The 27247-nt window shown below is 39.0% G+C and overlaps 3 protein-coding genes and 1 pseudogene across 4 annotated transcripts; 3 read left to right on the top strand and 1 right to left on the bottom strand.

Moving 5' to 3' along the window:
* The first annotated feature begins 4981 nt into the window (after nt 1–4981).
* Nucleotides 4982–11365, top strand: LOC104707071 (putative F-box/kelch-repeat protein At3g22870 pseudogene; annotated as a pseudogene).
* A 1361-nt stretch (nt 11366–12726) lies between these two features.
* On the top strand, nt 12727–13209 carry LOC147949777 (F-box protein At2g38590-like). The gene has a single exon (XM_087510476.1). It carries the CDS (start codon nt 12727–12729, stop codon nt 13207–13209), a length of 483 nt encoding a protein of 160 aa, XP_087366602.1.
* Nucleotides 13210–13726: 517 nt separating this feature from the next.
* On the bottom strand, nt 13727–20238 carry LOC104788630 (kinesin-like protein KIN-12B). The gene is made up of 16 exons (XM_087456815.1): nt 19662–20238; nt 19325–19459; nt 19154–19237; nt 18933–19058; nt 18779–18838; nt 18627–18680; nt 18442–18534; nt 18021–18116; nt 17708–17853; nt 17270–17419; nt 17040–17169; nt 15684–16952; nt 15500–15598; nt 15262–15414; nt 14383–15186; nt 13727–14272 (listed from the first exon to the last, which is right to left on the bottom strand). Exons 1-16 carry the CDS (start codon nt 19959–19961, stop codon nt 13958–13960), a joined length of 4014 nt encoding a protein of 1337 aa, XP_087312941.1. The 5' UTR covers nt 19962–20238; the 3' UTR covers nt 13727–13957.
* Nucleotides 20239–21510: 1272 nt separating this feature from the next.
* On the top strand, nt 21511–26556 carry LOC104788613 (protein transport protein SEC23 E). 2 transcript variants are annotated; one of them, XM_087456806.1, is made up of 12 exons: nt 21511–22440; nt 22543–22716; nt 22814–22975; nt 23474–23616; nt 23797–23872; nt 23995–24164; nt 24290–24371; nt 24999–25076; nt 25403–25564; nt 25653–25916; nt 26032–26136; nt 26226–26556. In XM_087456806.1, exons 1-12 carry the CDS (start codon nt 21694–21696, stop codon nt 26370–26372), a joined length of 2310 nt encoding a protein of 769 aa, XP_087312932.1. In that variant the 5' UTR covers nt 21511–21693; the 3' UTR covers nt 26373–26556. The 2 variants fall into 2 exon arrangements, with proteins under 2 accessions (XP_087312932.1, XP_087312934.1); XM_087456808.1 differs by lacking the exons at nt 21511–22440; nt 22543–22716 and having other exon boundaries at nt 22834–22975; nt 23470–23616.
* Nucleotides 26557–27247: the final 691 nt, after the last annotated feature.

Here is a 27247-nt window from a genome sequence, read left to right as displayed (position 1 = left end):
AAGAACGGGTTGGCGATGTGCATGGCATCGTTGGTCTTGTTGCACGGTATAAAATGGGCCATCTTGGAAAACGGTCCACTACCACGAAGATAGCGTCCTTCTTGTCGCATGGTGGTAGACCAAGGACAAAGTCCATAGATAAATCAACCCAAGGACTTGATGCGATTGGAAGTGGCGTGTATAGACCGTAGTGGACGAGACGACCGCAAAGATCAAGATTTTGAAGTTAAAGATGAAAGAATCCCAGGATAGACAGAAAAGTTATGCGGATAAACGCCAAAGAGAGCTAGAATTTCAGGTCAAAACCGTGACTTATAAGGGAAAAGATCGAGTGGCGTTGAACACCAAGTTGACACCGCGTTACATGGGAACGTATCAAATACTAGAAAGGATTGGTTTGATGGCGTATAAGTTGGAATTGTCGCCGGCCATGGCTTCTTTTCATCCGGTGTTTCACGTATCTATGCTAAGGAAATGCATAACGGGACGGGAGAATGTGATCTCCGAACCACCACCTGATCTACAGCTGAACATGACAATCATCGGACGACCAGTTCGGATAATTGGTACTAAGATGAGAGGTCCGCATAAGAAGAAAAAGCTGAAATTGATCAAAGTGGTATAGGATTGTGAAGGAGTAGAGGAAATAACTTGGGAACCGGAGGAAGTTATGAAAGTAAATTTCAAGAAGTGGTTCAAGAGGGAAGTTCCTGGGAAAGAGAGCAAAGATTCGAGGACGAATCGTCCTTAAGTAGGGGAGAAATCTAATGACCGGCTCCCTCGGTACTGACGGTACGTGAGATGGTACGTACGCGGTAAGTGAGATGGTACGTACGCGACACTTAAGATGGTATGTATGCGGTACGTAAGATGGTACATACGCGGTACGTGAGATGGTATGTACGCAGTACGTGAGATGGTACGTACGCGGTACGTGAGATGGTACGTACGCGGTACGTGAAATGATACGTACGTGGTATGTAAGATGGTACGTACGCGGTACAAGAGCGGTATGGCAACCAGTGCCGAGAGCAGTACGACAATCTGTGCCGAGAAGTGCCGAGAGCGGTACGGCAATCTGTGCCGAGAATTGCCGATAGCGGTACGGCAACCAATGCCGAGAAGTGTCGAGAGCAGTATGGCAATCTGTGCCGAAAAGTGCCGAGAGCGGTACGGCAATCTGTGCCGAGAAGTGCCGATAGCGGAACGGTAATCTGTGCCGATAGAGAACGAAAGTGGTACGAACCTCTGGACGAGAATAAGACTAATCATGGTCTGAAAAGGACGATGGCCATGAATCGATAGTTGATGGGACTTGGAGAGAATGGAGAGTTCGAGACTACTGAAGTAGTGAACAGATGTTTGAACTGAAGAAAAGGATGTCCTTGGCTTACCTTGTAGATGATGTAGGCATGCAAATTTCTGGATGAAAATGGGAATATTTCGGTATTAAGTCTAAGTGACAGTCCGAGGGATAGTGGGAGTGAAAGTCCTAGTGATGGTGATAGTGATAGTGAGAGTGATAGTGAGAGTGATAGTGAAGTAGGACTATCCGGAAATGGTTGCATCGGTGAATGATAGATCGGGCCGATGGACGAGGATGGATCAATTAGATTATGGGCCAATGGGTGGCCCGGGGACTCGAGAATCTTGCGAAGATTTAAGCCGACTCACGGGAAAGGAAACCCGAGAGAAATGGAAACTCGCGGAAAAGGCAAAATTGGTCGGATAAGGATAGATGCGAAAAATATGGAAGTTGGTGAAAGATAGGGTTTATCGTTTTGGGGCAACTCAAGGCGGTTTAGTCGATCCTATATAAAGGATGGAACCCTTAGAGAAATTCTCTAGCATTCGCATAAGACCTTTTGAGCCGCCGCAAGAGAAAGAGAGAGAGAAATGAGTTTCCATCGAGCCTGGCCGAGTTTTCCATAAGTCTAGATCGAGAGAAGTACGGTAAGTCTTCTTCCACCTTGATCCGTCGATAGTATATGGTTCATACATCGGTTGTTAACGATGTAGATATGTCAGTGTAGAGGCGGGGATCAGAATTGGGCATAGGAACCGAGAGTTTAACACCGTACGTCAAAACCGAAGGTGAGTGCGTGACTATGGCCGAGTTCTATGGTCGATCTCTTGACCGATGGTTATTTAGTCTTGATTACTTGCTTGTCTTGTTAATGTTTTTATTGCAATAATTTGGAAATTGGTCTAAACGATTTGGACAGCTATCCCATGGTTCTTTGAAATGCATGACTTGATTAAACTAACCTATGTTGGATTGAGATTATTAAAATGAGCCTAGTGAGACGGGATGACCGCTCCACTAAGCAAACTTGTTTGCTTACGCCTCCTTTTATGGACGCAGGAAAAGAAAGGTCTGACCAGCTTGTGTGACGGAGGCAAAGGAGGAAGAGGATGGTTGGCTTGGTTAGTTTTAATTATAGCTTGATATTTTATGGGTTGCACTTTTACCATGCATGGTTGTTAAGGATAATTGAACCTTTAAATTAATGAATTCGTATTATTAAGTTATTTGACCTGTTATACATATCCGCTGTTGCAAATTGTTAAACGAACAAGTAGAAAATTAATAGGCCCTAGAAAATTTTTTATCGGCCTGTACGGCCATGTACGGGATTTTAGGGTCGGGGTCTTACATATACCCTCTCCGGCAGACGCACCACGGCGACTTGCTTCATATCAGTTGCATCAACTACGACAAACTCCGACTCGTTTCTTTCTTCAGTCCCTCACAAACCCCAGTACATAACCTTCGTCCTCTCCATCTTTTTCTCAATATTTTCTAGAGCTATAAAAACTATAAACTGTAGTGTATGGAATTGTCCGACCAATCATAAAATCACAAGGCTTTTCTAATAAAATATAAAGCAGATCCAGAACCAAATTTCCCAAAGTTAGTGGAGGAAAAAGGTTAAAGTTTTAGATAATTTTCTGAGAAATTTTGCAATTATGCTGACCTATCGAAATCATAGGATCAGAGTTTTGTATATAAGCTATCATGACTATACAAAAATATGCATCTTCTTAAATTTGATTATTATTATTGATGTTTATTTTTAAAACTAATTAATTATAATCTACTCGTGTCGACAAAAAAATAGAATAAAAATATAATACTAATTATAATCTACTCGTTTGTATTAGTATTGTTATCGCTATATGACTATCCAAACTTAAACATGCATTTTATGTATGTTCTGATTCAAAGAGTTTCAGTTTCAGTTTTTGCCTTTAATTTTGATGTCTTTTTCTAAGAATTTTGATAGTTGTTGTTCTTTCTAAGAAAGGAATATTGATGCCGGCTTTATTAAAAAAAAGGTTTTGATTCTTACCAATGCTGAGAAACTTTTTGTTTAACTTTCCAATAGAAATTCATAAGTGAAAAAAAAGTAATTGTAGACTTGTAGTAGTCTATGCAGAATTATCAACATTAATCAAATGTCTCATTTACTAAAACAAGTCTCATTTTATTTGAATAGATGATGCTTATTCATATGAATTTTCAATTTTCAAATATTTGTTTCATGTACTTTTTCAGAATTTTGTTTGAGTTATCCGATTTTAAATTGGATGATCCGAGCGACCTCTTTCATTTATTGATGTATAATTAGTTTGAAGAGGCAAATCGATTTTCGGAGAGCCAGTTTATCGTATATTATGATATAGTTAATTTTTTTTTGTTTTATCCGCGAAATTCAGATCATATTGATATAAAATATAATAGAATTAAATGAAACAAAAATTACTGAATAAAAAAATTATTAGCGGTTTAATAAATTCTGAGAGCTAAAAACGAAAATAGATTATATCATTGTGTGACACCAAACAAACAGTTCTTCTAATCTTTGGTATATAAAATTTGAAAGAAAACGAAAAGTATATAAAACGTTGTACAAAGTCCACAGTTTTTTGCCATTTTACCATATATAAAATAACAAAAGAAGAAAAAGATAAAACATTGTTGATTCCACAAAATAAATTTGGTAGGGGAAAAGACCAAAGTTTTTTTTTATAAAAAAATGGTCATTTTCATGCTGCTTTATCTCGATGTCCAGAGATTGTGTGTTCAGATCAAAACCCCTATCCAATCCTGAGTTTGTGTCGTGACCTCCTGAGTGAGTTAACAAAATATGAATCTCGGCAAGACACAATCGTAAACCTAAAACAAAGACAATATTGAGCAGAAGAATCGCTCTCATCACTTTGTTTTTTTTTATAAGTTTCGTCACTATATATCATTAATTTCATCACCCGGCGGCTTCCTGACAAATAAAAAAAAATAGACCAGATTGGAACAAAATATTGAAAAATAAACCAATAATATGGAGCTAAGAAATGTTAATGAAGATTAAACTTCAATGTGCTGGTTTTTTATTTTATTTTTTTTATCTATTGTTAGATTATTTATACATGTAGCATATGGTTTAGGATTATGTTTGTGAGTAGAAAATCGTGAGCAAACTTTAAGTTTAGAAAATATAGTAATTTGAATATTTAATATTTATTGCATAAATAAATTACAGAAAACATAAGGCTTATTATCTAGATTTGGTACAAATAATTGTTGGAATGAACATAATTTGGTCCGATTGTTTTGGAAAGTCGCGAGCGATTAGGGGGAATAATTGTTAACAAAAAAAAGGAAACGTTACATTAATGTAATGATAATTTCGTAAATATGTTCTAACTCCAAGCCATGTGACTTGTATCGTAGAGTGTAAAAAGCCTGATTGGCCAAGCTTTGTTTAGTGTTTCTGTATCTTCTTTCAACCGCCATTATATAAATCAGAGGAAAAGTAAGAGGAGAGGTTTTGATTGCAAAACCCAAACAATGAGGACGAAGACGAGGATCTCTAATCTTCATGATGATTTGGTAAATGAAATTTTCATTAGGGTTCCTTTGACATCAATGAGAGCTGTTCGACTAACCTGCAAAAAGTGGAACGATCTAACCAAGTGTCAGAACTTTGCGAAGATGCACATCGGTAAAGCCTTAGCCGCAGCAAAGGAAGCTGACTCTCAGATGATCGTGAGCAGTAGTTCTTCTACTCTTGACTTGATGAGCATTGTCATCAACAGATATCCATCTATAAAGCATAAAGGCAAAATTACTTGCCTTGACGAACAAGTAATTATGTCTGACTTCTTTCACTGCGAGGGTTTAATGCTATGCATATTGAAAGGTGATTCTAAGTGTGTGGTTTGTAATCCGTATTTGGGGCAATCAAGGTGGATCGAGTTTAGATTTTATCATCACCCATATATAATATGGGACAGATTCTTTTACGCTCTTGGATATTTCGATAAGAAGAGCCAATCTTGCCGTAGGCACAAGCTCTTGAGGTTTACAGATAGTTACCACCAATATGATCCCGAAGAGCAGTTTTTTTGGTATGAGATTTATGATTTTGACTCTGGTTTATGGACGACTCTTGATGTCACTCCATATTGGCGTATATCGTTTGGTAACCGTGGCGTTTCTCTCAAGGGAAACACTTACTAGTGTACTGCTAAAAGGAACGACGAGAATTTTGAAGAAGTCATGGTCGATTGCATAATCTGTTTCGATTTTACGAGTGAGAGTTTTGGCCCGCTCTTGCCTCTGCCTGTTATTGGTGGGCATTATGACGTTACCACTTTATCTTGTGTTAGAGAAGAGAAGTGTTGCTTCTATAACCCCAAGAATCTTAGATCTACGATGATTACTCTCTCTCTCTCGATCTCTCGTTTGTGAATGTTTGAACAGAAAGCGTAAACGACACAGAGAATTTTATGAGTTCGAATTCTTAGGTAGGATCCTACGTCTCGCTGGAGATTATCCGGAATCCACTAGAACAAAGATGCTCAAGCTCGAGCCTTCTCTCTCTACAAGTGTTTCTTCTTCTCTCTTTCTTTCTCTCACTAGGATCTAACAAACTCTTTAATGAATACAATGAATGATATATCAAGAGGATAGAAACAAAGGAGAAGAGAGACGATTAACTTCCGTTAGTCGTAGACGGCTTCAATCAAACCACGTGTCACAATCTGAACCGTCTTTATTCAGCAAGCTGAAACCTTCTGAACCCAACAGAGTCTTTCCCTTACTTAGTATAAATGTCATAATCCCACAAAACCTCCCCTTGACATTTATACGACTTGTTCTAGCTTTCTTCTGGATTCCTACTCCGGAACCTGAACACACTCGTTCACCTTCCTCAGGTAAAACCCACCTGACTTCATATCTCCTAAGTAAACCCACTCAGCTGTTACAGGAGCTTCAGCTCCAAACTAATTCTTAGTAATCCTGAGTAGTTCCAAAGCTTCTTGGAACTTACCCACGGGCAATACCTTAGTGAAAATGTCCGCTGGATTGTATTCCATTGCAATCTTCACCACTTGTACTACTCTGTTACCAATCAACTCCCTGATAAAGTGATACTTCACGTCTATGTGCTTGGTTCTATCGTGATACATGGCATTCTTCGCCATAGCTATGGCACTCTGAGACTCACAATGGATCTTCACTGATCCTTGATCATAACCAAGCTCATTCATAAGTCCCTTGAGCAAAACCACTTCTTTCACAGCTTCTGCCAAGGGCATGTACTCAGCTTCTGTAGACGACAATGACACTACCTTCTGCAAAGACGACCTCCAGCTAATGGTGTTACCTCCCAGAGTAAACACCATTCCAGTAACATACCTTCTCCTGTCCTTATCCGTAGCTTGATCCAAGTCACAAAACCCTTGCAGTATAAACTCTCCTTCCTTTCTATAACACAATTTCCTTTCCAGAGCTCCACGAATATATCTCAAAATCCACTTTACTGCCAACCAATGATCCTTCAAAGGTTTACTCATAAACCTACATACCAAACAAACTGCATAAGCCAAATCCAGTCGAGTCCCAATCATTGAGTACAACAAACCCCTACTGCACTCTGATAAGGAACTTTCCTCATTGCATCTGCTTGCTCCAAGTACTCTTCCTCTATAGCTGCTTTCAATTTGAAGTGTGATCCCAGAGGCGTATCCACACAATTTGCTTGGTTCATTCTGTAGTTACCCAAAACTCTTGACAGATACCCTGCTTGCGAAATGTGAAGTGTGCCTCTCTATCTATTCCTCATGATTTCCATTCCCAGTATCTTCTTAGCATCTCCCAAATCCTTCATTTCAAACTCAGAACCCAAAAGAGCCTTAACCTTGCCAACTTGTTCCTTGTCCTTTGAAGCTATGAGTATATCATCCACGTACAGTAATAGATAGATATACTCACCACTTGACAGCTTCCTGAAGTAGATACAACAGTCGTGTTTGCTCCTTTCATACCCATTGCTCTGCATAAACTCATCAAACATGTTGTTCCACTGCCTTGGAGATTGCTTCAAGCCATACAATGATCTCTTCAGGAGACACACCTTCTCTGGATACTTGCTATCAACATAACCCTCTGGCTGTTCCATATAAATGGTTTCCTCCAAGTTACCATGTAAAAATGTTGTCTTTACGTCCATTTGTTGAAGCTCCATATCAAAGTGTACCACCATCGAAAGAACAAACCTTATCGATATGTGCTTAACAACCGGTGAAAAAGTCTTTTGTAGTCTATGCCCACCTTCTGTGAATACCCTTTCGCCACCAATCTCGCTTTAAACCTGGGACCTTCGACTCCTACGATTCCTGCTTTACGCTTGAAAACCCATTTACAACCTATCGGCTTCTGTGTCTCAACTCTGTCAACTAATACCCACGTATTATTCTTTAAAAGTGACTGCATCTCTTCATCTGAAGCCTCCAACCATTTATCGCTATCTGGATATTGACCGCATCTTGGAAAGACCTTGGTTCAGTGATCCCACCTTCCTCAGTAACCATATAAGCACAGCCTGTTGCCTCATTTAAAACCTGATCCAGAATCTCCTCGCTAATTTCATAATCTTGTAGTCTTTCCGGTGGTTTGGTCTGTCTTCTCACACAATCTCTCGCCAGTTGATAATTGTCTGTCACACCTTGACCACGACTAACCGGCTCATCTACCTCCCCTTGAACCACCGAGCCTTTGTCCCTGTTATTACCTGCACATTCAAAACTAGACACCTTGTTAGTAACAAACAAAGTTTCAGAGACCATACCTGGTAGTACCTCTGACATGAAATCCTTGTATAGAACGTCTTCTCTGAAAACCACATTACGACTGATAACACATTTCTCTTCTTCGAGAAGCCACACTCTAAACCCTTTTACTCCCTCAGGATATCCCGTAAACACCCCTTTCTTAGCTCGAGGATCTAACTTGCCATCAGTGGAATGAACATAGGCAACACACTCGAACCTTCTCAGACCAGAGTAGCTTACAGGTGATGAAGACCACAATTCTTCAGGAGTCTGAGAGAAAATAGCTGTTGATGGTGATCTGTTGATCAGATACACCGCAGTTGAGGCTGCTTCTGCCCAAAACTTCTTTTCCAACCCACTCTCATTAAGCATACTCCTAACCTTGTTCATGATGGTTCGATTAAGCCTCTCAGCAACCCCATTCTGTTGGGGTGTGTAAGTGCATGTCCTGTGTCGAACTATTCCTTCCTTTTTACAGAACTCATCAAATTTATGGTTGCAGTACTCTAACCCATTATCCGTCCTTAGTCGCTTTATTTTCCTTTCACTCTGAACTTCAACCATCTTTTTCCATTCAACAAACTTGTTGAAAGCCTCGTCTTTGGTCATCAGGAAATAGACCAAAACCTTTCACGACCAGTCATTAGTGAAGCTAATAAAATATTGACTTCTGCCTAAACTAAAAGGTACACTTAGTGACCCCCAGAGATCTGAATGAATATATTCCAGCTTCTCCTTGGTAACGTGATGTGCAGCACCAAAGCTTGATTTATGTGTTTTGCCTACAACACAGTCTTCGCAAAACCTGATCTCTGACATCTTGTCACTTCCGAAACAGCCCTTCTTAGCCAGTACCTCCAGAGCATGTTGACCAATATGACCCATCCTGCTGTGCCATAACTGAGTTCGGTCCAAACCATCTGTCATTACCATTAACGCTTCTGACTGCCTTGCACGCCCTTGAAGAATATAAAGAGATGACCTTCTATGTCCTCTCATAACTACTGTAGAACCTTTTACTACCTGTAAAACGCCATTTCCTCCTAAAAATTCACATCCCTTAGCTTCTAAGCTACCCATGGATATTAAGTTCCTCGTAATATCCGGCATATACCTGACCTCTCGCAACACAAACCCTGAGCCGTCTGCATTGTCAAACCTAACACTGCCAATTCCTTTTATCTCTACGTAGGAATTGTTCGCCATCCTTACTCTTCCAGAACTCATCTCCCTAAATTCTGTCAAGCAATCCCTCCTCGAGGTCATATGAAACGAACACCCTGTATCCATTATCCACTCATCCTGATCCGACTTATCCTCACTAATGTTAACTTCTGATGCCACCAGACCCAACGGGTCTTGATCATTATCCTTGACCAGAGCAGTCTCCCCCCTCTCGCTTGATTGAGACTGATTCTTGTTCCTCTCAAGCCACTTATAACATTGTCTCTTAAAGTGCCCTTCCTTCCCACAAATCCAGCAAATCTTCTTTCCATCTCTAGACTCAAATCTTGATCCACCACTGTTACTCTGACATGTCTGACTTATCGAGCGTCTTGTGAAATTCTTTCCTCGAACATATAAGCCTTCACCAGCTTGACTAGACAAAGCAGATTCATCACGCAACTCTAACTCCTTAGACTTGGCAGCACTGATGACATCCTCCATCTTTATCCCGTCTCGTCCATACTTCAGCGTCTCCTTCAACATATCATACTTCTCTGGAAGAGAACTCAAGATCAAAATCGCATGTACCTCATCCGGAACCTGGATTTGAAGATTATTCAGATCTGATATCATCTTCAAGAATTCGTCTATGTTCTCATCCAACGACTTTGAATCCTGCATCCGGTAGTTGTAAACCTTAAGCTGAAGGTAAACGCGATTGGGTAAAGATTTCACCAAATACAGACGCTCAAGCATAGACCATGCTTTCGCTGCTGTTGTACACTTGCTGATCTTCCTCAACACCTTATCTCCCACATTAAGAAAGATAATATCCATCGCCTTCTCGCTACGACTAACTCTCGCCTCTTCATCTTCGATCCGCTTCTTCTTTACCGCTGGATCCGCTTCGTCTTCCTTGAGCCCTGGAGCTACATCCTCTAGCTCCGTCAAGACATATTTCAAGCCTAGGATCCTTAGATGAGCAAACATTCGTGTCTTCCACAAAGAGAAATCGCCAGATCCATCGAACACTGAGATCTTGAGCTTCGTATTCGCCATGCTTCAATTAGATCTAGAACAAATACTCCAGGCGCCAAGCTCTGATACCAATTGTTGCTTCTATAACCTCAAAAATCTTAGATCTATGATGATTACTCTCTCTCTCTCTCTCTCGTTTGTGAATGTTTGAACAGAAAGCGTAAACGACACAGAGAATTTTATGAGTTCGGATCCTTAGGTAGGATCCTACGTCTCGCCGGAGATTATCCCGCATCCACTAGAACAAAGATGCTCAAGCTCGAGCCTTCTCTCTCTACAAGTGTTTCTTCTTCTCTCTTTCTTTCTCTCACTAGGATCTAACAAACTCTCTAATGAATACAATGAATGATATATCAAAAGGATAGAAACAAAGGAGAAGAGAGACGATTGACTTCCGTTAGTCGTAGACGGCTTCAATCAAACCAAATGTCACAATCTGAACCGTCTTTATTCAGCAAGCTGAAACCTTCTGAACCCAACAGAGTCTTTCCCTTACTTAGTATAAATGTCATAAGCCCACAAGAAGCTTGCGCTTTTACTTCAGCAATGTGATTCAATGCTACTTGATTTTTGGATTACTACTAAGATTGAGACTGAAGAGGTGCTGTGGAGCAAGTTCTTGAGAGTCGAAACTGCTGGATTTAATAAACATATTCCATTTATAAATGGAAGCTTCTTCATTGACGAGGAGAAGAAACTCACCTTTGGTTCTCCTGAAGATAAGCTCCACAGTGTTATTGTCATTGGAGAGGCTAATTACCGTAGGGTATTGGATTACGGGCGAAATTTTGGTAACAAAGATGGTTGGCTACATTTGTGTTCTTATGTTCCAAGTTCAGTGCAAATCAAGCAACCTGCAGAAGGGGAAAGAAAAATACAAAGCGATTCGGAAAAGCGTCGATATGATGAAAACATGTCGAGACTTGTCTCACTTGGATATTATAACCAATATTATATGCTGAAGGAAGGAGGCAAAAGGAGAAAACGAGATATGATTGAAACTTACAATGCCTATTGTGTATGTCTTCTCTTTGATTAAAACTATTGTGTGATCAAGCTTTTTATTAAAAACAAATTTTTGATTGATTCTAATTTTTATTTTATCAACAACAAATCTTCTTTCCATCTCTAGACTCAAATCTTGATCCACCACTGTTACTCTGACCTGTCTGACTTATCGAGCCTCTTGTGAAATTCTTTCCTCGAACATATAAGCCTTCACCAGCTTGACCAGACAAACCAGATTCATCACGCAACTCTAACTCCTTAGACTTGGCAGCACTGATGACATCCTCCATCTTTATCCCGTCTCGTCCATACTTCAGCGTCTCCTTCAACATATCATACTTCTCTGGAAGAGAACTCAAGATCAAGATCGCATGTACCTCATCCGGAACCTGGATTTGAAGATTATTCAGATCTGATATCATCTTCAAGAATTCGTCTATGTTCTCATCCAACGACTTTGAATCCTGCATCCGGTAGTTGTAAACCTTAAGCTGAAGGTAAACGCGATTGGGTAAAGATTTCACCAAATACAGACGCTCAAGCATAGACCATGCTTCCGCTGCTGTTGTACACTTGTCGATCTTCCTCAACACCTTATCTCCCACATTAAGAAAGATAATATCCATCGCCTTCTCGCTACGACTAACTCTCGCCTCTTCATCTTCGATCCGCTTCTTCTTTACCGCTGGATCCGCTTTGTCTTCCTTGAGCCCTGGAGCTACATCCTCTTGCTCCGTCAAGACATCCTTCAAGCCTAGGATCCTTAGATGAGCAAACATTCGTGTCTTCCACAAAGAGAAATTGCCGGATCCATCGAACACCGAGATCTTGAGCTTCGTATTCGCCATGTTTCAATTAGATCTAGAACAAATATTCCAGGCGCCAAGCTCTGATACCAATTGTTGCTTCTATAACCTCAAGAATCTTTGATCTACGATGATTACTCTCTCTCTCTCTCTCTCTCGATCTCTTGTTTGTGAATGTTTGAACAGAAAGCGTAAACGACACAGAGAATTTTACGAGTTCGGATCCTTAGGTAAGATCCTACGTCTCGCCGGAGATTATCCGGAATCCACTAGAACAAAGATGCTCAAGCTCGAGCATTCTCTCTCTACAAGTGTTTCTTCTTCTCTCTTTCTTTCTCTCACTAGGATCTAACAAACTCTCTAATGAATACAATGATGATATATCAAGAGGATAGAAACAAAGGAGAAAAGAGACGATTGACTTCCGTTAGTCGTAGACGGCTTCAATCAAACCACGTGTCACAATCTGAACCGTCTTTATTCAGCAAGCTGAAACCTTGTGAACCCAACAGAGTCTTTCCCTTACTTAGTATAAATGTCATAATCCCACAAGAAGCTTGCGCTTTTACTTCAGCAATGTGATTCAATGCTACTTGATTTTTGGATTACTACTAAGATTGAGACTGAAGAGGTGCTGTGGAGCAAGTTCTTGAGAGTCGAAACTGCTGGATTTAATAAACATATTCTATTTATAAATGGAAGCTTCTTAATTGACGAGGAGAAGAAATTTACCTTTGGTTCTCCTGAAGATAAGCTCCACAGTGTTATTGTCATTGGAGAGGCTAATTACCGTAGGGTATTGGATTACGGGCGAAATTTTGGTAACGAAGATGGTTGGCTACATTTGTGTTCTTATGTTCCAAGTTCAGTGCAAATCAAGCAACCTGCAGAAGGGGAAGGGAAAATACAAAGCGATTCGGAAAAGCGTCGATATGATGAAAACATGTCGAGACTTGTCTCACTTGGATATTATAACCAATATTATATGCTGGAGGAAGGAGGCAAAAGGAGAAAACGAGATATGATTGAAACTTACAATGCCTATTGTGTATGTCTTCTCTTTGATTAAAACTATTGTGTGATCAAGCTTTTTATTAAAAACAAATTTTTGATTAATTCTAATTTTTATTTTATCAACAACAAGTCTTGCTTTGCAAAAAACATGTTCCCTCTCATTGACGAAAGCTATGTCAACAACAAGTCAAGTTCTTTGAAGATAGATACTGATTAAAACTGAATTTACAATGCCTAACGTATGTCTTTCATTTACTCATTCTTTTCTTTGATCAAAGATTACTCTATTATAAGATTTTTATAAACAAAACAGTTACATTAATTTTCTCATATGGTACATCAAAATAGATATATTGGCTGCGATTGTTTTAAGGGAAGCATAAATAAAACCATAAAATTTGGGATTTACAGAGCTGATTGATTGCACAATTAGTAGTCACATATCTGAAGAATCTAGCAAACAGAACCAAAGGAAACCGAAGAGGAAGGAGAAATAAAGGGATCTTAGTCTTAGCTTGTCTTGGTCTTTGGCTTTGTGTCTTAGGCCTTTTCAGATTCTTTATCTCTACTAATGTGATCAATAAAATTCTCTTACAAGGAACATCGTTTACATGAGAGATGGACGAGTACAAAACAAATGTATGAATTGTTGTAGCACATAGGAAATACATGAAAAGAGTACAAGTAAGACAATGGTGCAAGTTTTAGATCTAAATCTCACAGAATCAGAGAAGAACCCCAACATGTCTTTCCTTTTTTCTATACACACATTACACGAAAAAAAAACAGTTGTGGAAACGAAATTATATGTTGCATCGGTCATACCCTGAGAACCAAGAGGGTTCCGCGAGCTTTGACAACTCTTCGTCTTTCTTGTAATATGGCTCGAATTCTTCTCTCCATTGGTGATCACCAGAACTTGGTGATGGCTCCATCGGTTCATCGTATTTGGCCATAGCATCGCCATTAAAAGAAGCTTGCAATGATTCCACGGGATTCTGTGGCTCTGCAATGTGTTGTTGGTTAATAGTGCTGATTTCGGTTTCGTATTTCCTCTTTAGTTTGTCCATCCTTTTATATGCTTCTGTTGCTTCATACTCTGCATCCATTGCCCGTTTCTGCGAATAAACAAGCCATAATGGTTAAAGTAAAGAGTAATGTGATGAGATTAATAACTGAAAAATGGCAGATGAGGGTGAGATTCTAGAAAAATAGTTTTATAATGTACCTGTGCAAGTGTCAATCCTTCTTCAGCTTCTTTAAGTCGAACAAGTAGCTCTCCTGCTGCTTGAACAGCTTCAGCTGTATCTCTTAATTGTGATTGGAGACTCTTGTTCTCATCCCTGAAGTATTGTGCCTCCTTCTCTCTTTGCACCTTCAAAGCTGAAATTTCTGCTGCAAGTGCGTTTATGAATCTAGACTCAACTCCCTTAACTCCTGCTCTGGCTGCCGCCTTTTTGACATCATCTATTCCTTCTCGGATCCTCCTATGCCTTGCAAGCAATTGGATATGCTTCTCTTCCAGGTCTGCATATTGTTCAATCATCCGTGCATGACCCTGCATCGCCATCTGCATTGCTTCCGTCAACTCCTCTGCACATCTTTTCTCGGTATCCAGTTCACGTTTCTGCTTTTCCATTAGCAACCTATTGGTATCAAGCTCAGTTCTTAATTCCTCAGCAAGAGAGATCCAGTTGCTCTCTGTTTCATTCCAACGAAGTCTTTCATGTTCTAGTGTCTTCTCAGGACTCTCATCTACTGACTCAGGAATGGTATTAAGTGGTGGAGCCTGATTAGGGTCACAAGCGTAACTTAGCTTAAGCAGGGAAGCTCTTTTCCGAGCTGATGTAAGAGTAGGGTCAATGTAACATTGTAGCTGCGCCTTTAAATCGTAAATCTCTTCTAATAATACTTCCCTTTCTCCCATGTCACCATAGAAGTTCTTGAAACTTTCGAGCTCTTCTTGCACTCGTTTCAACTCAATCCTCGTCTGCAATACTTCAGGGTGGTTCTCATACATGTCCTTCAGAAGCTGCAGCATTATATGTAAGAAAACATTTCTCCATTGATTCAATAATATTCTAAATAATGGAACACAAAAATTTACCTTATGCTCATGCATGAGAGATGCAAATTCTTCATCCAGGAAATCATCTTTAGATAACACGCCATCCATGAGGCTTTCAAGGCGAGCAATCTTGTCCTCCCTTGTTTGTCCTATTATGGCATTGCACTCTCTCTCATGCTTGTACTGTTGCACCTGTTTTCCAGAGACAATTAGAGATGTTTCCTATATACGTCGAAAGTAGAGAAGCTAACCAACAGAACAGAAGCAAGGATCATACCAGCCGATTAAGCTGTGATATTTCAGAGGCTTGCTTAGTGCAGAACTCTTCCATAGCCATTTCTCGTCTGATAGACCCTGCTAGCACCTTTTCCACTGCCTGTAAGGTGCAGAAAACTCCTATCATATTATTACACTATACAAATGCGGAAAGAAATGCTTTAAATGAAAGCCACAATTCTTACTTTAGGAACTTGGAAATTGGACTTTTCTGAATCTTCTGAGTTGTCAATAGGAACTAACTGAAGATTAGAAGTGTCACTTATATCTTGGGCCTCACATTCTGCGCTGCATTTACATTTACCGCACAGTGCTTCTTTGGGGTTCTCTTCCACTATTATATCAGCTTCGGGATAAGTCTGCACACCTACATCAGTCTTACTTAAAACGGTTGAAGGCTTGCATGCTAGAGCTTTGTGGGACAATCTGAATGTTGACCGTCTATGAGCTGTACTCTGGCGATAAGAGTCAAGAAGTTTCATGCCTCTGTGGAGGCTAGCTGCCAATTGCCTAGTTGGCACAGGAAAAGCTTCATTTTTCTTTGCAGACAAAGCACTATATAGGTTTAACATCTCTGTGGACATAGCCGGAGAAGGTTCCACAACTTCTGTAGTCGACTGGTTCGCTCTCTCAATATCCTTTTGGGATGCGGTGGACATTGACGTTGTCCTCAAGCTTTTCCTGCTATTTCTAATCTTAGGAGAAACGCTCTCAGTGGGAGGTATTAGTACAGGAGAAGCACTAACTGGATTAATGCTAAGGCAAGGCGACACAGGATTTACTGTGACCTGTTCTGTATCATTTGATGTATCAGCTACTGATACAATTGCGGAAACATCAGCTTCGAGAACCAAGTCTTGGCATAATGGAATGTTGTCCGCCTTGCTTGGTGAATTTCCCTGGTTTGTGTCGCTAATACAAGAGTGAAGAGAATTGGTTATGGAAGCAGGCTGTGCATTCGAACCATCATCCATAGTTTGCACGGGTGCTTTGATCTGATCTGTTGTGATGCTAGTTTCTGCCACAGTTAACGCATTCTCAGTCTCTGACCCACTGTTTTCAGTTTGGCAACACGCGTCCTCCATGTTAACATCTGTATCTTCAGGAAAATTCTTTCCAGTGGATTGGACATCAGATGATTTAAGGTGGGTGTTACTGTAAGATTCATCCTTTAGGGCCAATGATGAAACTATTTTCTCTACTCTGCTCATGTCCTGATTGTTTTCCTCGGTAGGTGGCGATAAACCCATTTGAGTACAAAGCCTTTCAACAGCCTCCTCATCAATTTCCATCTCAGTATCCCCATCATCATCTCCATTTGGTAATGACTTGGGATGGCCCAGGCCAAAGCTTCTTAACAAACTCAGACTTCTACGCGCATTCCAGGACGTGGTGTAAGATGCATTTGGGTTAGTTGGGTTGTTATTATTATCTTTCACCCTTTGCAGTTCATCCTGTGCGGTTTACATTAAATATTACATTAGATATTACATTAGTTGGGTTGTATCTATGTTTTATGAGATAAGCAAAAGAATGCATACCCTCAGCTGGCGTATCACTTCCCGCAAGAAATTTACATCATCCTGCATTACTTCATTGACAACAGCCTTGTTCTGTATCGCTTTTGCACGCTGAGCAAATCTTAAGGTACTGAAGGTTTCACTTCTACAACTGCAATATGTGATGCCATTTTTTTCAGAAAAAATGGAGGATAAAATAATTTCTGGAACACATATTTTTTACGTGATACTCGTATGGGTTCTTGATTTACCTTTGCGAGGGAGAAACTGCACAAACCATAGCTAACTTCGCGTTCCCACCAAGAGACTCTTGCAATAGAAATGTCAACCTGGAATCTCGGTAGGGTATATGCCTCTGCTTCCCTGTTTGTGAAATTTCTGCGAGAATGTTGATCAAGTTCCTGCATGTAATTAAAAACTGTGTGGGTTACATTGATCTTAGTTTCAGACTGTACAGAATAACATCTGAAAAATGTCAAGGTAAAAGATCTGGCATAGATAGAAGTCAGAAATTACAACCATCATTTTCAAATTGTGTTCATATCAATAAAATCCAGATTCAAATGCATACTCTCGAGAGAAAGGAAACAAATGCAGGATTGACTGGTAAAGAAAAAGGAAACAAATGCAGGATTGACTGGTAAAGAAAATTAATAAGCAGCTATGTATATGGATTATTCTGATCTTACCCAAGTTGAGAAAGTGATCGATTTATATTCCCAGCTTCCTTTAAACGATCACCTGCTGCACCGGTTAACTTTTGCCTTTCTGAACCAGCCAGATCAACAAGATTTATTCTACTTGTTTTGAAGCTGCTTAGACCATCTGCAACACTCTGTTACATATTACATTAAAATACAGTTAGATATAGATTGACATTAACCCATAATAAAATTAACTAAATAATTGCTAAACTAACAAGCATCTGAGCATCATAGCCTAGTTTTAAAACCTTGCAGTTACCAAATAATATGACCAATGTAATAAAGAAGAACAGCCCACCTTGCAGTGGGACTCGACAACACAAGTAAATACACAATGTGACCTTGAACTCTCTGCATTTACACTTGTAGCCCCAGTCCTTCTGTTTGCCAAGCCCTGCGACAGTTTAAGACTCCAGCATTATTATTGAAGATAATCATTTCAAAAGCACGCAACAAAATAGTTCAGATTGTCTACACTGCAAGACTTTGACACACTTTGGCAGAATACACAGTATTGCAGTTCCTGTAGTGTAGACAATTTTTCTTTATAACAAACCAAAGTTATGCATCCCATCTTTTAAAAGTTTAGGAGAAATACAACTGATATCACACCTAGGAAACACAAGTGTGTACGTTTTTATCAATTACTCTAGAAATCTTTCAAAGTAGAAGGGGATTAATTACCCAAGAGGAACATGAAATGAAATGATATAACAAACCTTAACCAGAAGCTTTGACAAATCCTTCAAATTTTTCACGTATTCCTCAGTCAGATTTTCAACATAAACACCGGACTTGACATCTTCTCTAATCTGGTGCAATATTAATAAAAGAAAAAAAAAGATGAATCCAGGTTCTTTTTCTTTACAAAATGAAACAAGTTGAAGTTGCAAGCTCGTGTTACCATCAGGTTTTTTTGGCTCGGATCCAAAAGATCTGTTATTTGCTCGTTATATATCTGCCATAAAAAAATGGGAAAGGGACCCATGTCTATCAAGCTTTGAGAAATAAAAACATCATAAGCAGAAAATCTATAGTAGAATACACTCATCAAACCTCGAGAAACGAACAGCGGCATTGGTAATTGAGCTGCCTTTCAGCGTGCTTTGCTTGCTCCTGCAAACAAAAGAAATCAAGTTTTGAATGTGCTGCCTCTTTAGCAAAATGAAACGAAGTGAATGTAAACAACACCAAGGCATCATATCATCACCTCACTGATACGGGAGAAGAGCAACTCAAAGACACGTGGTGTCAATCCTCTTTGGTCACCACTAAGATGCTCTTCCAACAATCCATTTGCAGGACCCCACATGGTATACGTTTTCCCACTTCCAGTCTGAACAAATCAAATGTTAGAATTGCAATCAAACCTGGTTTAAAAAATTTCAATACAATCCCAAAGCAACACATTGAAAAAGGAAGGATGACTACCTGTCCGTAAGCAAAAACAGAACTGTTAAATCCAGCCAGACAGTTCTCTACAAGAGGGGCTCCCACAAGCTTAAAGATTTCATCCTGCAATGAACACAAGAAAATATACAAACATCTTAACCTATGTAAATCATGAGATAATTAACCCAATAATGAAAACTAAATACTTGCCTGAGTTGACTCCGGGTCAGCAATCGAGTCGAATGTGAAAGTCTGTTCATTGATAGTGAGGGCATCGTTGGAGATCTTTTTAACTATCATCTCCTCTTCCTCACCTTTGCTTGGAGGCTTCATTCTGACTATAACCTACAAAGCGAGACAAGAGCTCTAGTTGAGTAGCTTTAAACACTACTAAGACAAATCGAACTAACGGTAACTAATAGCAATCAAGAAATTAGGGATTTTAGAATCTGGAACTTAATTTTTGACCAAACTCATCCAACAAATTAGGGTTTTTTTTTTCCAATTTCTGGGCAAGAAAATCAAAAATTCAAAAGAATCAAACAACCTTGACACCAGAGTCTGAAACCCCAGCCGCTACTCCGTTATCCACGGCAGCTTCAGCAATTAGCTTCCGTTTAAGAGGATTAGAAGACGGCGGACGCGGAGGCAAAGGACACTTAAGTTTCGCCGGAGAAGACCTATGGTCAGGCATCAACGAGTTCAGATCCGGTGGTGGAGCATTCTCTTTAGCAGATCTCATCTTCGTTCGAGACTTCGATTTCGTCAAGCTAGGGTTGGGCGATTGCGATTGCGACTCTCCCATATCCCTCAAGATAGCGTTTCTTGGCATCATAAAGTGCTTCATTCTCTCTGTGGATTAACCGATTCAAATCCCTAAAAAAGAGAGGGAAGAGCAAGATCTGCTTCTGCAACAAATCAGTGTTTCGGGCAAAGTAACGAGGAAGAAGGGAAGAGAGAGAGAGAGAGAGAGAGAGAGAGAGAGAGAGAGAGTTTGAGAGAGCCGTTAATGGCGAGAATTTGAATTTCTAGATCGGAGAACGCATTCACATGTTTGTTTATTATTCATCTATCTCCGTTGATCGTGAGATTAAAATCCAACGGATGAGATCAAGTTAGGCCCCATGATTTTGTTCGACCGTTTGCAGATATAATACTGAAATCTCACGTGGCACGTGGCTTTTAGATTGTGTTGGGTTGGGCTTATAAACGAAGCCCAATGACGGTCCATTTCAAAATTTTAAACCGACTTCAAAAATTCCTAATAAGCAACCCACACAATTTTCATTTGTCACGAGTTCCTTATTAGACGTTTGCAAATATGAAACATAAATCAAATAAAAATATTTAGTCATGTCACGCTCCATGAGAGGCTTGTCTTAGCATGTCCAAATTAAAGTATTTTAGTTCGGTGTTTAGACGGTCGAAATTTTCTTTATTATATGAAAAATTTGGGCTATAATTGATAATGACGAACTAGAAAATGATAAAAGAGAAAGAACTGACGAACTGCGAGTTCGTCGAATTGATACTTCGAGAACCTGTCTCTTGCCCGTACGCCGTACAATCACTTTGTAGGTTACTGTATCGGTTCGTCCTCCGAAAAGACCAAAATAGCCCTTTTTGGCCTATTGATTTCTTTGGGTCTTTTCTGGGCCGGACCTATTGTAGGAATGAGATCCAGCCCTAACAGCGTATGACGGAATTATATTCGGTTGCTGCGTACTCAAACGAGTCATGTGGAGTTTGTAGGAAGGCTAATAATTGGGTCTACGGAGCTTATACATGCTGTCTCTTGGTCATAGTTATGCTGTTCATTCATTGTGTGCAACGAGGAATCAAGAGTTACTTAATTTTGCTAAGGTTTGGAACTTAAGAAAAGAGACAAATATACAAAGTTCAAAACTTAAATATATCAATTCATTTACAAAGAAAATTAAAATTATAAAATAAATAGGACTAAAATTACATAAATATTAAACATATATAACTATAGATTAAAAAAAGGTAATTTTGCTAAGTTTTGTAGTTACTTAAAAAAAAAAAGTTCAAAAGACAAACTTTTAAAATTATGATGAAACAAAAAAATTATAACAACTATTGAAACAAAAAATTGTGATGAAAAATGTGAACAGGTGAAAACACAACCCTAAAAATGTTAAGATAGTTACTTTTTATTTTTGTGATTTTAATTCGATCCTAATTCATAGGCTAACGATTTCAAGTAGGAAGTATTTTCGTTTTAAATCTTTTGGTACATCAATTTTTTTTTTTTTTTGACACAGGTAAATTGGAATAAAAGATTCTTCATATATATATTTAAAAATATTTACCAAAAAATGAAAAAGACAGTCAAATGAAAAGATTATAAACACCAAAAAAAAGAAATAAATTTCATACACAATCTTAACGTGAATAATAAGTTAATTAATAACAGAGTGTTTATTCAGTTGCTATAAACAAAACAAAACAAAAAAAACGTTAAAGCTGAGATTTTTAAGTTTCTTTGGTCAAACAAACCAAAAGAAAAAACAGAGAGAAAGAACTCGAATCCTCTGATCTGATCTGAATTTACAACAATGGCGGAGACAGCAAACACAGATCTGGAAGGAATCGATGGAGTTCGTATGACATGGAACGTCTGGCCACGTTCTAAAGTCGAAGCAAGCAAATGCGTGATCCCACTCGCCGCTTCCATTTCTCCGATCCGGCGACATTCCGATATCCCTACCCTTCCTTACGCTCCTCTCCGTTGCCGAACCTGCTCCGCGGCGTTGAACGCTTACGCGCAAGTCGATTTCACAGCGAAGCTCTGGATCTGTCCCTTTTGCTTTCAGCGTAATCATTTCCCGCCTCATTACCATGTGATCTCTGAGACTAATCTTCCTGGTGAGCTTTATCCTCAGTATACTACTGTTGAATACACGCTTCCTCCTCCGCATGATCATAGGAATGGGGAGGTTCCGTCTCAGGCTGTGTTTATGTTTGTTCTTGATACTTGTATGATTGAAGAGGAGCTTGAATTTGCTAAATCTGCGGTTAAGCAGGCGATTGGATTGCTTCCTGAGAAGGCTTTGGTTGGGTTTGTGTCGTTTGGTACTCAGGCTCATGTACATGAGTTGGGATTCTCTGAGATGTCTAAAGTTTTCGTTTTTAGAGGGGATAAAGAGATTTCGAAAGATCAGGTTTTGGATCAGTTGGGGCTTGGAGCTTCTTCGAGGAGAGGAGGTCCTGTTTCTGGATATCATCCTAAAGGAGCTCAAAATGGTTCTGGTTTGAATAGATTCTTGTTGCCTGCCTCGGATTGCGAATTCACTCTCAACTCTGTTAGTAAAGTTTGTTTTTTGAAGTTATTTATCATTTAGCTAGTGTTGATTGTCAAGTTGGAACTTTTTCATCTGATTGTATGGATGATGTTTGGTATGTAGCTTTTGGATGAGCTACAAAGTGATCAGTGGCCTGTTCAGCCAGGTCATCGTTCCCAACGATGCACAGGTGTGGCATTGAGTGTAGCTGCAGGATTGCTTGGAGCTTGCTTGCCTGGAACTGGGGCTAGAATTGTAGCTTTGATTGGAGGTCCATGTACAGAAGGCCCTGGAACTGTAAGTGCCTGTTGACGATTGTTGGCACTGTGAGCATTCATCACACCATGTTTATGAAGCATGTCTTTTTAATCTCTTTCTAATCTCTTTTGTACAGATTGTCTCAAAAGATTTGTCGGATCCTGTGCGTTCTCACAAAGATGTAGATAAAGATGCCGCTCCTTACTATAAGAAGGCTGTCAAGTTTTATGAGAGCATCGCAAAGCAACTAGTCACTCAGGGTCATGTGCTAGACCTTTTTGCTTCTGCACTTGATCAGGTATTACTGTGACGTGATTATAAATCATTGGTGCACAATGCTCTGAATTAGTTCTTCAAGTTTCATTTTGCATTTTGTATCAGTTGCTTTTGCAATTTGTATCAGTTGCTTTTGCAATACTGTTTTGTATTTTTTGTAGCTGGAAATCTAGAAAATGGAATGCATCTTTTATTCTTGTGTCTGGAAGTGTGGTCTTGATAATGCAATGAGTTTTACTTAACTGTTTGTCAAACTTAACATGGTCAATAGGATATAAAAAAATGTGAATCCTCTCACTTGTCCTCCATTTTGTTAACTAGCCTGTGATATCAATTTAACTAATCCTCTCAATTTCCTGTTTTTGATGATGTTTTTCTCTATTGTGTTTCTTCCAATAGTTTCTATCTTTAGTCAACATAAGGCATTGCTTGTTGTATATTGTCATGCTCTCATTTCTGATAACTATAATTTGATATCTAATTATAATTGTTTCTGCTGTTGCATTTTGGATATAGTTAGGTTGGGGTTGCTGAGATGAAAGTTGCAGTTGAAAGAACTGGTGGCCTTGTTGTTCTGTCTGAAAGTTTTGGCCATTCCGTATTCAAAGATTCCTTCAAGCGGGTATTTGAAGATGGCGATCCGGCTCTTGGCCTTTGCTTTAAGTAAGTTTCTACTTTGCTGATGCATCACTCTCTTTGATCTATTATTACATGGTAGAGAAAATTTTGGCGATGCAATAACCTTTCTTGTTTATTGAGTATCATACGTTTCAAGCATGTATGTAAGAAATAAAACTATGTGCGTACTTAAATATAAACTGACCTTAAATCGTTTATATCTAGTGGGATGCTTGAGATCTGTTGTTCACAGGACATCAAAATTCAAGGGGCTATTGGGCCATGCTCATCATTAGAGAAGGTTAAACATGGAGTCCTTGAATATACCCTTCTTTCAAAAATGAATTGATAGTAATTTGTGAGATGAACAAAGCTATCTCTTCTCAACTAAATTGAAGTTTTCTTTTATTTGAATCCTTTCAGAAAGGTACTTGTGTTGCTGACACGGTTATAGGAGAGGGGAATACTTCTTCTTGGAGGTTGTGTGGCCTTGATAAAAGTACGTGTTTGACAGTATTTTTTGACATATCTTCAACCGGGTCAAATTCTCCAGGAGCTGCGAATCCACAGTTTTATTTGCAGTTTCTCACAAGGTACTTTGGGCAGTGGTTTAGTCTTGTATTTATCTGTTTTCTTATTTTTGTTTTAAGTCCGTGCCTTTCTGCATTACATTGTGGGCTTCATTGTCGAAAGTATCATGTTGTTTACTTGTTTGCAGTTACCAAAACTCTGAAGGCCAAACATTGCTCCGGGTTACTACTGTATGCAGACAGTGGATAGACAGTGCTGTGAGTTCAGAGGTTTGTCCTGTTTTTGCTTTATTCATAAATTTATGACTTAAAGTTTCAATTGATAAGCAATTTGAATTTTTTCTTCATCATGACCTATTTTCTGAATCTATAGTAAAGGGTAGGCCAACTTTTTGGGGTTTTGCTCCATACAATTGAACTTTCTTGTACTCTTAGTATCACCGTTAGGACTAGAACATGCTTTGCATCTCACACTTTCTTTGACTGCAATTTTCAAATTAGTGCTATATAATTTACTACCACAGATTTTCATCAATTATTCTGTTACAGTTACTACTGATAGGCAGTAAGTCTTAGCTCTTGCATTCTTGTCAGTACTATTAGTCGTATATTTTGGCATTCCTTGTGGCTAATCAGAAACAATCCATCACTAATGTATCATCATAGATAATTTATATGGAATAATAAGCAAAGCTTCTGACAAACATTTTGATACACATACCAGCCTATCCATTTTCATTGTTTGTTTTTAGTTTCCATGAGATGAATTTTAGACATGGGCCCATGGTGTAGGATTATGCAAATAACCATCAAAAAATGCAATGCAGGATTTCTTATAGTCTAAAAGCTTCCTAGTGAGCTAACATTCTATTTTACCGATTGTTATGTATTTTTCAGGAACTTGTGCATGGGTTTGATCAAGAAACTGCTGCTGTGGTAATGGCTAGATTAGCTTCTTTGAAAATGGAGTCAGAGGTACGTCAGAGTAGACAGCGTCAGTTTGGTAGTTGCTTTGTTTTATTATTGTGCTGGCGTAACCTCTTAATGCTGGCAATGTTTTTAAATATGTGTCTTTCCTTGGGAAAATACTCACCAGGAAACCTAGGAGGTCAAATGTTCATCTATTTATACGAAAGACATTCAAAGTTTATTGTTCACACAGCTGTATAATTAATGTATAGTAATCTGAACTAGGAGGATCCAAATTGTTTCTTAGAAAATACTGCAGGGACTAGTTATCTAAGGCGCGCCTATCAGCAAGTCATGTCTGTTTATACATTTCATCATTTTTTGTTTCGCAGGAGGGATTTGATGCTACTCGGTGGTTAGATCGGAATCTGATTCGTCTTTGTTCAAAGTTTGGAGACTATAGAAAGGATGATCCAACCTCCTTCACGCTGAATCCCTATTTTTCGTTATTTCCTCAGTTTATATTTAATCTGCGGCGATCGCAGTTTGTTCAGGTACCACTGCTTTTACGTGTCATGGTTTGTGCTCATCATATCATTAGCTTAGTATCATGTTTTCTTTTGCGGGTTGTGATGATGGCAGGTATTTAACAATAGCCCTGATGAAACCGCATACTTCTGCATGTTGTTAAACCGGGAGAATATTTCGAATGCAACTGTCATGATCCAACCGTCGTTGACAATGTATTCATTCCATTCACCACCTCAACCAGCTTTGCTAGATGTGGCTTCCATTGCAGCCGATCGAATTCTTTTATTAGATGCATATTTTAGTGTTGTTGTCTTCCATGGAATGACTGTAGCACAATGGCGAAACATGGGTTATCATCATCAGTCTGAACACCAGGTACTTCTAACTAGCTGTGACAAATAGATTTTTTCATGATGCAGAACCATCTCATTGTGGTTGAATAACTTAATCTTCCAGTGACTGACTAGCTATTACGATTTTTGTGAGATAGGCTTTTGCTGAGTTATTGCAAGCTCCACAAGAGGATTCCCAGATGATAGTCCGGGAGCGTTTCCCTGTCCCAAGATTAGTTGTCTGTGATCAGCACGGCTCGCAGGTCATTTGTCTTTATCTATATGTCTTCAAGTAATTGTCAGATTCAATTTTGGTTTTTGCATCTCACTAGATTTGAATGGGAAAATGCAGGCGAGGTTTCTATTAGCTAAGCTGAATCCATCAGCGACATACAACAACGCAAACGAGATGTCAACAGGGTCAGATGTGATATTCACAGACGACGTGAGCCTTCGAGTCTTCTTTGAACATCTTCAGAAGCTCGCCGTGCAATCTTGAGTAGTCATTTGTTTTTCTTCTTTTTTTTTTGAACAAAGACTCTTTTTTTTTTTTTCTAAACTCATCAACTAACATTGAAAACTTTTAATTTTTGTCTTTATTAAAAAATTGTCTTGTAATATTATGTTTTTGTTCAAGAACTTTGGTATTATTCCTGATTTAATACTAAGTTTTGTACCATGCATATCTGAATCCTAATCAAATTGCGAACCTCGTATAGGTTGGATTACAGGACATGTTGTTTATTATGATACAGTTGCGCGCGCTGGATTTCGCTTAGGATTGCGCTGCTATGAGTTATATTGGAAATAGAGCGCGTTATAGTTTGCAATTGCATGAACCAAATGATATCATGTATAATGTTGTGAGTTGTGAGTCTGTCACAAAACCAAATTCTATTGCCAGCTGTTAGTTTCTGTTGACAAACATTGTCAAACGCGAAATATGAAGAGATAGAAAAACACAATACCGTTTGCACAAGTTAATATTAAATTACTCACTAATCCATGTATATGTCGGATTTTGCCGCTGCCTTTGTGATTATACAACTTATCACTCAAATCAATTACAAGATTGCAACATATCAAAAAAAGATAAGACAAACTATGACAAGTTGATAACAAATCCGGCAGAAACCTTTGGCATACATTTTTGATGGTTTCATTATATACATAAGAAGTTAAGAACTAATTAAATTTCATCGACTAACCAAAATACAAAATACGCGTGAGTTTTTATCCTAGTGTTACAGTGTACTCATATTATACTTGGATTTTTGTTTACATGTTTTTTTTTTTTTTATATAAATGGTGTAAAAGCAACTTAAATTTAAGTTAAACAGTGGACGCAGTGCCATGCCAGCCTTTCTAGGGGCT

The sequence above is a fragment of the Camelina sativa genome, chromosome 1 (assembly GCF_030686135.1).
Source record: "Camelina sativa cultivar CO46 ecotype springtype chromosome 1, ASM3068613v1".
In the NCBI taxonomy this organism is placed as follows: Eukaryota; Viridiplantae; Streptophyta; class Magnoliopsida; order Brassicales; family Brassicaceae; genus Camelina; species Camelina sativa.
Note: the sequence above shows the minus strand (reverse complement) of the source record. Positions and strands in the feature narration are given on the sequence as shown.